The 11,127-nt window shown below is 46.9% G+C and overlaps 1 protein-coding gene across 1 annotated transcript in view; it reads right to left on the bottom strand.

Moving 5' to 3' along the window:
- The window catches only part of IGDCC4 (immunoglobulin superfamily, DCC subclass, member 4), a 67,715-nt gene that overhangs the window by 47,319 nt on the left and 9,269 nt on the right, over positions 1–11,127 (bottom strand). The window contains exon 3 of the mRNA XM_009321528.1: positions 5,863–6,004. Coding sequence (XP_009319803.1) covers positions 5,863–6,004 — 142 coding nt within the window. The remainder of the gene's footprint in view (positions 1–5,862; positions 6,005–11,127) is intronic.

Below are 11,127 nucleotides of genomic sequence, written 5' to 3'. Positions count from 1 at the left end.
GAAGAGCTTGAGACAGGCTATGCCTTACCTGAGCTATTCATCAACTCAAAGCCCTTTTATCCCTTCTTTTTCGCGTGCAGATGTATCATGTACAGACCCTGGTAATCACAGCAGAGTGAGACCGACAAACCTTTGAGCCACCCAACTGGTGGTTCTTAAAAAGCAGCAGGTACAGACCTATCTGCAGCACTGGAGTTGTCACAACACAGGACCTGTTTTTGGGAGACCAGACCAACAAGGCTTTGCTGATACAAGCCAACTGTATAGTATAAAACAACTACGTCACATACACATTTCTACATGCAGATTTGTAGACATCTCCAAGTGTACAAGTGCCTTCGCACACACTACAGCCAGTTTCACCATTTGCTTTTCACAAAGGTTGGGTAGACAGAGAAAAAATACATTGCAAAGAAGTCTGAACATCATCTTTTTCCTGCTGCACCTCAAGTACATGACGGGAACAACTGATACACAGCTACACCTTCATGGCCCAAAGCAGTCAGGACACAACCGCCTGAAGCTGCACTATTCCTCGGTTGTGTTGATTGCTTTTGTTCTTCCGAGAGGTTCTGGCTTTCACAAGCTGACAACCTTACAGCCGGGCATTCAGCATCCCCCCCATTTGCCCACGGGGTGCTACTGGGCAACACTTCCATGGAGTGAAATGGCTACATGGCTCACAACATGAACACAATCCTTGCTGCATTCTACTGAACAAAGCAGATGATTAGCAATTAGCATAAAAGTACGAGCTGGCTGTCAGCAACTCCATTTTCTGCTTGGATTCCTAGATGGCAGCCTCTTTATTCTTGAATGCAAGGCGCAAAGCCTACGTGATCCTTTTTAATTATATATGAGATCCATTTTTAATTGCAAGCCTCTATAAACAGAGCTGCCGAGCCTTGACAGGCAGCTTTGGGTTATCAGTCTTCATTATGAAGAGGACACATTCAAAGGCAATTGCTAAGGGGAGGAATAGCAGCTATTCCACGGGAACAGCACAAAGACAAGTTATAACTATGAATGCCAGTCCTTCCATCCACAAAGATCTCAACAAGTATACCCAATAAGTAAAACTGTGGTTTTCCAAGTGCTGAGACAGCTGGAGTGCCATGAGCAAGGGTCCTTAAGAGGACCTTAAGAGATCACCCATCCTGTGTTCAAGCCATGGTCACCAACAGCACACCGGCTCCTGCATTTATCCTAGATCTCCAGTAATGGAAATACCTCCCACGCCCTAAGCAGTCTGTTCCAGAGACAAATATCCCTGCTGTGAGCCTAGCGTCTATCCTGGACCTCAGTTGCTGCAATCTGAGCTCATCACTTCTTGTCCTCTTCACAGCTGATGAAGAAACAGAAGAGCTAAAAGAGCTCCAGTGACCATACTGTCTCTACTGGCACAATCCTACAGCCTGATTCATGGACACAGACTTGCTGAAGCTTCCCATGTACACAAGGGCAACTGCCCCATGTGCCTAAAGCCATGCTCCCGCTACTTACAAAGACACTTTTCTCAGGATCAAGCTCCACAGACCTCAGAGGAGGTGGTACCCGGAAAGCCCTCATCAGGATGCCTCATCAGAACTCAGGAGAAAGATGACAAATATTTGCATCCTCTCAGCTCTGCAGAGGGAAAGCCTCCCACTGTGATAATATTTATTTTTGTCGTGCATCTGCTATTTGAGTATGTAATTAATATCAACATATTTCAAACACTAGGCAAGGCATCTCCCAGCCACAAGAAGACACTCCAAATATGTATCAGAGATTCACTGAGGCTGGGAAGGACCTCTGAAAATTGTCTATGGTCTTTCCCCTCTCAGAGAAGAGTCAGCTAGACCAGTGTGCTCAGGACCATGTCTACAATCATGCTCAGTCAACACACTCAGCTTCTCTTGAGGGCAGAAAACAAGCCGCTGTGTTTCTAAAGAGAGCAGGAGCTGAAGGCAAGGGGGAGTGAGTGGGGAGACCAGATCAACACATAGCTCAAGATGGTCCCTTCCGTGAGGCCAGCAGTAGAGAGATCTACTTAACGCAGTACGTCCTGTTGGGAAAGCATGACAGAGGTAAGCATTGGCTCTCCCAGGGAAGCAAGGAGGGAAGAAAGGCGGGATTTCTCTATCCACAATTTCTCCCAGCTGCTCACAAAGCCTCCATCTCTTCAGGCTCCTGGCAGCCCTGAACTAGAAGACTCCGGGCAGCCTGCAAGGGCATTTTGCTCCATCCCCAGGCTCTCTGCAAGGAAGCTGAGTTTGCCTGATGATTCAGAGCAGACAGTTGGCACTAGCTTTTCTTCCACACAAAGGGCAGATCTTTTTCTCTGCTCCCCTTCGCTATGGATTAAGCAGAAAACAAAAACCAAAGGAAAACAAAAACCAAAGGACAGACGGGTTAAAGGGCAGCACACTCAGACCAGGGCCCAACTACCATGGGCACAGAAGGCAGCAAGCTGCAAGAGCAACAGGACACAAACATGAAGCTGTTCCCCTCTCTGCTCCTCCCTGAGCAGACTCGTACAGGAGAGCAGGGGTGGAGAAGAGAGCACAGAGGGGCCGATGGCTGCTCACCTCTTCAGTGACGATTACAAGAGCGGTGCTCAAGAACTGAAATCAAGCACCCCTGCCTTGTGTCCAAACCCTGCAACCCTACAGGTCAGTGAGCTACACTGTGTGTATAGCAGAGAATATTCCAGCATTAACAGTCCAATTCCCTTTCTTACTTTGTCCCCAGTAAACTGCTGGCACACCCTTCCTTGCAGCCTTTTGAAGGTATACAAAATAGACTAAAGCACCAGTCCTCAGGACCAGTTAGGAACCCGCAGCTTTGTTGCAGACTCAAAGCCTGCAAGCCCTTTTGCTCACAGCTCAAGAGCCCTGTACATGAATGTGAACCATATTAAGGCACTCCTGACACAACAGAAGTAAACTCTCCACACAGATAAAACCCTCACGTAGCCAAAATGTGGAAAAAGATATTGTGATTGCAGACCATGTGATTTGTAGGGTATGTGTTTATGTGCAGACCTCCAAAGACCTCCAGTTCCTAGCAAGTACTCATCTTGGCTTTAGAGAAAATGAATTGCTATTTGGAGCCCGGTGTGAAACCCGTCCAGCACCTAAAACAGAGAAGGGATTACGCCAAGAGATGTACCACACTTAGCAGCTGCTGCAGATTTAAGACCATGTTTTTTAAAAGTACTTCAGGGCCAAACTGCAAAATATTTCTGTGCCTCACTCACATATGAAAGTTAAATTTTGTCCTGAACTTCAGCAGGGCAGGAAAGGTATTCTGAAAACATCAATAAGCACTTCTCTACCCTTTGGGTTGTCTAAGCATTTTTTAAGTTCAGCCTTCAGCACCTTCGAGGTGGCACCATGCTAGAACCTGCCCCCAAGGGCAAAGGCCAAAGAGAGTGCCCAAAAGCAAGTTCAACATAAAAAAGAAAAAAAGAGAAAAAATAAAAAGGAAAAAATAAAAAGCAATATCAGCTTGCCATGACTATTCTATCCCTCTTAAAATAAACCATGAACACTGATGTAGTGGCATTATCTCAAGGGTTGTATCTATAGCCCCAGAGTCTGATTTTGTACATACACCTAACCTTGCTATTCTGGAATACGAAAACATCATCCTGACACCTACCTATCCAAATGATTGCATTTTCACAGGCTCATCAGATGTGTGCACAGGAGGGAGTACACAGTAATCAGAGGCTGGCCTGAGATCTGGTCCTTGGGCATGATGGGGTAAGGATAACAGAGAGCTCTGGTTGACAGCCAACGTTTCCTGGAATTCACTTAATTCCTTCGAAAGCCGGTAATATTAAATCCAACAACAACTAGACAACAACAAAAAAGCAAATCTTTCTGAAAAAGCATATTAGCTAAAACATGATCTAAAAAGCAAGATCTGCAGCCAGAGATTATGGTCTGGCTTTTACAAGGAAAACAATTTTCAGGCTGCTTGTGTTGAAAGTAATCTCCAAGCAAGTAATTTCACAACATCCATCGAGCTGTCTCATTAAAAAGCCATTGCCCTATCTATGGCACACTTCCCTCTGCAATCTCTTCTTTTTTGTTTTTTTTCTTTCTTTTTTTATTAATTAATTTTCTTCTCATTACAAAGCAACAGCCTCCTATAAATCTTTAGATGCCACACTTCAGACTTAAGGATATAAGCAGTTATTCTTACAGAAACAGTCATTGCTGCAAAATTATTCCTAAACCTTACCCCCTCTTTCCTTCCTCTCCTACTGCCTCTTGGCTTAACTTCCCTGTGAGGGAACCAGCTCCTTCTGCAGAACAGAAAATGAGTTTTTAAGAACTAAAGGACAATGCAGTCACTGATCCCCTGCAGGAATGACGTCTACAGACCAACTAACAGCCAACTAATGGTTTACCCCTTCACATGCCTGTAACTGACTTTCATTAAGGAAAAGGTATCATGCTGCAGGACTCTCATCCTTTCCCCAAAAAAAGAAAATTCAGGGTCTTTTACTAGATGACCTCTAAACATGGAAATAGAACAGACCAACCTCCCAGGTTACTGAGCATACACAGTGCTCTAGAAGAATCATTAACCCTGAGACAAATCTGTGTGGGAAAACAGCGAAGAAAATGACCGTCTCTAAAACCACAACCAAAATGAAAGAAAAACCACATCATGGAGTTCAGTTGGGTACGCCCAGTACCCCCAGTGCTGTACCCCCACAGCCAGCTGCAGAAATATTCCTCACGCCAGGCCCCATCCCCCAAAGACTTCTACCCCACTTAACTTCACACAAGAAGATAAGCCAAAGGCAGCCCACGCCGCAGCCTGCTGTGCCCTGTTCCACACACACACAGGCCTTCGCAGGGTGCAGGTTCTGTGCTGTGAGAACTGGCACAATTTCAAGTTTTGCTATTCACTTTTATGCTGCTGTTTGCCCTTCTGCATAGTCTTCTTGGTTTCCCTCCAACGCTCTGGATGGGGAGTAAATGGTTGATGTAAACTGTGCTGAAATCATGCATCTTTGCATACAGACCTTCCAGGCCACTGGAGAACTGAGGCTCCAGTCTCAATTACTTAATTTGTTTATCAGCCAATTTCTGGCCAATTTCATATCCTTGAAACTATCTTTTATAGAGTGAGCACTTGGTCCATCATTGTGAAGGTTCCAGAATCATAGCATCATAGAATTGTTTAGGTTGGAAAAGACCTTTAAGATCATCAAGTTCAACCACTAACCTAGCACTGCCAAGGCCACCACTAAACCATGTCCCTAAGCACCACGTCTACATGTCTTTTAAATACCTCCAGGGATGGTGACTCAACCACTTCCCTGGGCAGCCTGTTCCAATGCTTGACAACCCTTTCGGGGAAGAAATTTCTCCTGATATCCAATCTAAACCTCCCCTGGTGCAACTTGAGGCCTATCACTTGTTACTTGGGAGAAGAGACCAACACCCACCTGGCTACAACCTCCTTTCAGGTAGTTGTAGAGAGCGATAAGGTCTCCCCCTCAGCCTCCTTTTCTCCAGACTAAGCAACCCCAGTTCCCTTAGCCCCTCCTCATAAGACTTGTGCTCTTCACCAGCTTTGTTGCCCTTCCCTGCACACACTCCAGCACCTCAAAGAACAAGAGATCAGTAATAAAAAAGCGCTTGGTTCTTTTCTTTTTTGTGGGTTGGACATTTTATGGACCTGTTTGCATGGGCCCCTTGAACACCTCCTCTTAAATCACTTAATTATCAGTTCCAAACCTGGTCTACCATCTCTCTCTTCATTCTACCTTTTTATGAAGGATTTCCACATCCTAAATGGTCAGGTTTTGTTTTGCTTTTTTCCAAAGCTAACCCAGGAAAGAAACCAGGGCATCACCTGGGTTCTGCTGGAACAGCTTCATGGTCCTTCTCCCACGTGATGACAGGGGAGGGCAGTCCTTCGATCCGACACTCAAACCGGGCCATGCCATTTTCTTCCACTGTCTGCGACTCCGGCTGTTGGAAAAAGCGTGATAAAGCTGGGGAAAGAAAAAGGGAAGGAAAGTTAATAACTCGGTGTTTCTGCTAAGAAATGCAAACCTGTTATGATGCATGAGTTAAGAGGATGGCTTTTCTCTCCTAAAGATAGCCTGAAACGTAATTCCTCACTTTCCCGTGCCCTACAGACCCCCAGCAGTTCTAACAACAGTAACTGAAAGGTTTCAATGTGCAAATTTGCATCTCGCCTCATTTTCTCCTTTAAGGCAACAGTGTGAGAGAAAAGACAGGCAATTACCGGGTTTCAGCAGTTGCCTTCCTAAATTGCTTCCTTGTCTGTTCACTTGCTCCATTTGGGAAGGACACATAGAATGAGAAAAAGAAGAGGGGAAATGCCACAACCATCAAAGACAAGACTTTCCCCTTGCCTTGTGGCACTCCTGCAGCCACAGGAAATTAAAACAAGGCAAGAGGAAGAACAAAGCCAGGTGTCAAGTTACTTAGAGAAACAACTGCCCACAGGCTGGCAATGCTGGAGACTAGGGCGAGAGACCGTAATAGTTATGGTCCTCCTCCTCCTCCATAGTGAATGGCTTTGCCTGCAGAAACCAACTTCATCCTACTCAAGCAGATGAGATGCAGCCAAGGGAATACAGACACAGCCACCTTGCTAAGAGGAGGAGGAGAGATTTCATACATGCCAGGACACTTGCTTGCTCTCCAAGGCTCACCCCTGTCTCTATGCTTCTTTCTATACTAGAGAGGCTGAACTTACTTTGGAGACAAAGCACTAATGTCTGTGATTGCTCTTGGATCGCACCCTTCCCATCGTTCATACACAGCCACCTGATCTTCCTCCCCTTCCACGCACGCAGTAAAACCCCACTGACTTCAGCAAAGCAGAAACACCACCACCACCACCACCCCCGGGGCTGCCAGCATCTGTCCTATCAATAGCATAATCCAAAGGCATCTCAGTCACACGGTGGAGTTTTGAATATGCACGCAGGCTCCTTTATGGGGGCAGAAAGCTTGTATTCTACTCCACCAGAAGAACTGGCTCCTGCTTTCAATAAGTCTCTGTTAAACCACCTTTGCTGCTAAACCCACTCTGCAGTACAAATTCATCCAGCAATGTTGTAACACAAGTGCCAGAAATCCTGAACGTGGCACAATAAATGAAAATTTCAGCCACAGAACAGGCTTGATTGCTGCCCAAGCACAGTGCTGTGCTTATAAGGAGCCCAAGTGACCTTCTGGTCCTCCAACACAATTATGTGCTTGTCCCACCACTGCTTCCCAAGAACATCCATCATTGCTTTAGATTTTATAGGACTCCAAAACTAAAGTTTTCTTTGCATCACACACAAACATACATGGACACACATACACACTTTATTGCAGTGTTAGCTCGAGAAAGTATATACAGTTTTGAAAATTCAATGTTTTTACATGACCCACTTTAACCTCAGCATATTCTCAGCTGTCATTAGTGTTTTTCTTTAAATTAAAGTTATCACATGTTTAAAGCAACTCATTGCTCTCCACAGCAGCTACAGACTGAATTCTCCCACCAGCTGTCCACCAAGTCTAGTTTTTCAATTCAATACAAAAGGCAATGAAAAATGTTTTCCTGGAAAAATCTGAAAAAGACATTGATATGTAAGGCCCCAATTCAGCCAACTGCTTTAGTATTTTCAAATATATACTGTAGACCACTTTAGCACAGAGTAATTTCTATGGATTGTAAGATCATTTAAGCTCACGTTAATAAAACTTGCTGAACCCAAGAGTTCAAAAGAAAATCCATCAAATGCCAGCACACGTTCAGGATGGCACCATCAAAACAACCTTCTCCTGGCAGCAGATATCCTTAATGCTCTTTCCTGTTATTCTCTTTTCATCCTACAAGTGTAAACAGGAATACTTTGGCAGGCTCTGAAGGGTCATGTACCCGGAAAGGTCACGATGGGAGGCAGGAATCCTTCTAAAAAGACGAAATCTGTAGGTATCTCTGTTCCCTCTGCTTAATGTCAGGTCACCTGTCTCTCTTCTGTTCATTATTAAGTGCCATCGTCTAAGCTGATACAATGAGGTCCCAAAGTTTACAGCAGCTTTAGACCAGTCTCCAGAGATCGAAGAACCTAAGTAGCACATGGTGTGCATGAATAGCAACACCACTGTCACCAACAGCGGTGAAAAGGCTCCGTAAGGCAGCTCCCCGCTCTCTTTGCTCTCCCTCATGGCTGCATGCATGTATATTTTGTACAGTTTGGTAAGAGATGCAGGATGTTTAGTGAGCCAGGCTTACCTCTACATATTTTGGCATAAAGTGCAAAGGGGTACAAAAGGTGACAGTGCTTCCTGGGCTCCCCAGGGTTACCCAGACAATAACCTGTCCCAAAGCAAGGGGCTGCTGGCTATTCCTCCCCATCACCTGCCAGACCTGCATCTCCAAGTTTGACATTCCCTACTGAGAATCGGATCCTGCTGTTTGCGTCCACCCAGCCCCATCTGCCTGCTGTGCTGGGCTCCGGAACGGCTCTTCAAAAGAAAAGAGCCAAGAAATGCACCCGTGACCGATTTCTCATTAGGATGTGGAGGAGCGTGACTAAACAGCGACCCTGATTAGGGAGCGCAGCGTCCCTCCCGCTCCGAGCGGCACGCAGGAACAGCCAGGCTTCCCAAGCAGAGTCACAGCTCCCCAGTAGAGCCAGTAAAGGCTGAGAGCACAGTGGCTGCCAAAGGTTCAACCCTGGCAATGCAGAGCAAACCTTGTTTTGTCTGTTAGTGCTTTCTCGTGATAACTCTTGGGGTGGGATTCAGAGGCTGAGCAGCTCAGTCATCTTTCTTTTACAGGCTCAGGCTAGGGATAGTAGGAATCACTGAGGACAGGCTGAAAAAAAATCATCTCTGCAAGCTCTGAAAGAAGCAGCCTGCAGCCTCCCCAGTGAAGGAGAGGACAGGGAACATGAACAGGGGTCTTCTGTGCACAGAAAGCAACGCCAAAACAAGATAAGAATGGTGAAAAGGTTTCTTTGATGCAGGACCAAACAAGAACCCTGGATCTCAGCACCGGCAAGGCTCAGGCAGAGACAGACTTGCTGGCCAGGCTCATCACTGCTCCACAAGCATCCTCTGCCATCAGCTTGGGGCCAAGACCACAGCATGCTGTGATCCCTTGCGGTCCTCCCCTCTCATCCCAAGGGGTACCAGAGTGGAACAGAGGAGGCAGAACATGTCCACCACCTACAGCACAACCCAATCCAGGCTCAGAGCTGTGCTGCAAACAGCTGGTGCTGGGAGGAAACAAGAGAATCGGCCAGAGCAAGGCAAGCCTGCTGTGGAAGAAGCGGACTGGAAAGCAGGTCCTGCTACTCTGATGCACTGCACAGACGTGCGTGCGGGTCGCAGCAAGTGCAAGACAGGCTCCAAGACACGGCTCACCCTAGGGCCACAGGGATCCTTAGGAGGGGCTGTTCTCCTCCAGAAACATGTTCTGATGGAAGGGATTACTGCAGAAGTGCTGCAAAGTGAAAGGTTTTCACACAGGGAGGCAGGAAAAGAAGATGCTGGAGGGGAAAAGCGAAACAAAGACGACAGATACATACTCAATGTTATTTTCAACTCCTCAGCTAGGGTTTAGCTTGCAAAGCCATCCCAAGCCACAAAACACCTCCCAGCCCTATTGCACTGATTACCCTGAACACCTTAATAGGCCACTCAGTAAAAATTACCCACTGCAGGTGAGAAGGTGAAGAGCATTACAGCAAATTGCCCTCAGCAACATGCCAAAGCACCAGGCTCTGCGCCTTCAGGAATGGAGCACGCAGCTCCCTCCCCACTGACATGTTAAACCCAGCTGGAGCCAAGCCGTACGTGCCAAGGCTTTTAGCCCTCAACCCAGGGGTGACTGCAGTATGGTGAAACACAGCACCCTCCCCCTCTCCCAGCAGCCTGATCCATACAGGAGGCCGTGAGCTTGGAAAGACTGCCAGCCAGCAACACTACACCCCAGGCAGAAAATGCAGTCTATGCAAGGAATTCAGCCTTCTGAAACGGGCTTGCTGCTCTCTCCCACAGCGCTTTGCCCCCAGACTCCCCGTGTGCTCATCCCCTTTGTCTCTTTTACAATTATTAGTAGGTATTTCTAAGACGGGGGCAACTTCAGCCCCCACTGAGATCACACATACACCACCCAGACGACCAGTCTCTGAACGGCTCACCTCTGAACAGGCTGGGGGGGCATAAGGGAAACACTCACAGAAAGTCATGGAAGCAATTTGCCATGGCCCCACAGTGCGGTGGAGGCAGAGCCAGAACAGCACTTGGACTGCAGGGCCATATGGCAGCACAGGACCTGTGCTGCCCAGCTAACCCATACAGGGCTTGCTTCTGCCTCTTCACAGATGCCAGTTCCCCACCTACTCGAAACAGCATCTGAAAGTCGCATCTGCGTGTGGTCCAGAGCCTGTGCATTCATCTGCTAGAGGTTTCCCTGCCCAGCCTGGCTCTGCCTACAGCCACTGGCCTTCACTCACCTATGCACCTAATCCACAAAATAAATAGCATAAAATCCATAAAATAAATCCTTAAAATAAGAGTAAATCTCAGTCTGCCTTTCCTCAAATCCCAGACACATTGCACATCACGGTGAAGAGATGCTCCTTGTGGAGAGCAGCTCACAATCAGCAACACACCAAACCTCTACCGCACTGGCTGCCAGCAGCCAGGCACACAGGCCCATTCCCTCCAGGCACAGCAAACATCTTCATCTGACAGTCACAATTACTGTAATTTTCTAGAACTTCCCTCACACAAAATGTTTAAGCTAAATTAACAGCTTTAACAAATCTTCACAAATGTAGTTATTAACAGGTAGAAAGCTACACCTTCCCACAACTAAAATAACACCCCTGGTATTTCCACGTAAGAGCACGCAGGGCTCAGAGGAACCCACAAACCTAATTCATCAGCCTGAGCAGCTGTTCACTTAACAGGCATGCTGACACCAAAAGCCATCACAGACTCACTCCTCGTTTGCCACAGCCACCACTGCCACAAGGTGTGGATGGCTGACCATGGATGGATCCCCAGCCCAGGGAAGGAAACACACTGTGGGTCAGAAGCACAGGCTGATGGCAGGGATAACATATCCCACCTG

This window comes from Pygoscelis adeliae, unplaced genomic scaffold, assembly GCF_000699105.1.
Source record: "Pygoscelis adeliae isolate BGI_AS28 unplaced genomic scaffold, ASM69910v1 Scaffold13, whole genome shotgun sequence".
Classification (NCBI taxonomy): domain Eukaryota; kingdom Metazoa; phylum Chordata; class Aves; order Sphenisciformes; family Spheniscidae; genus Pygoscelis; species Pygoscelis adeliae.
This window is presented reverse-complemented; position numbering and strand designations above follow the sequence as displayed.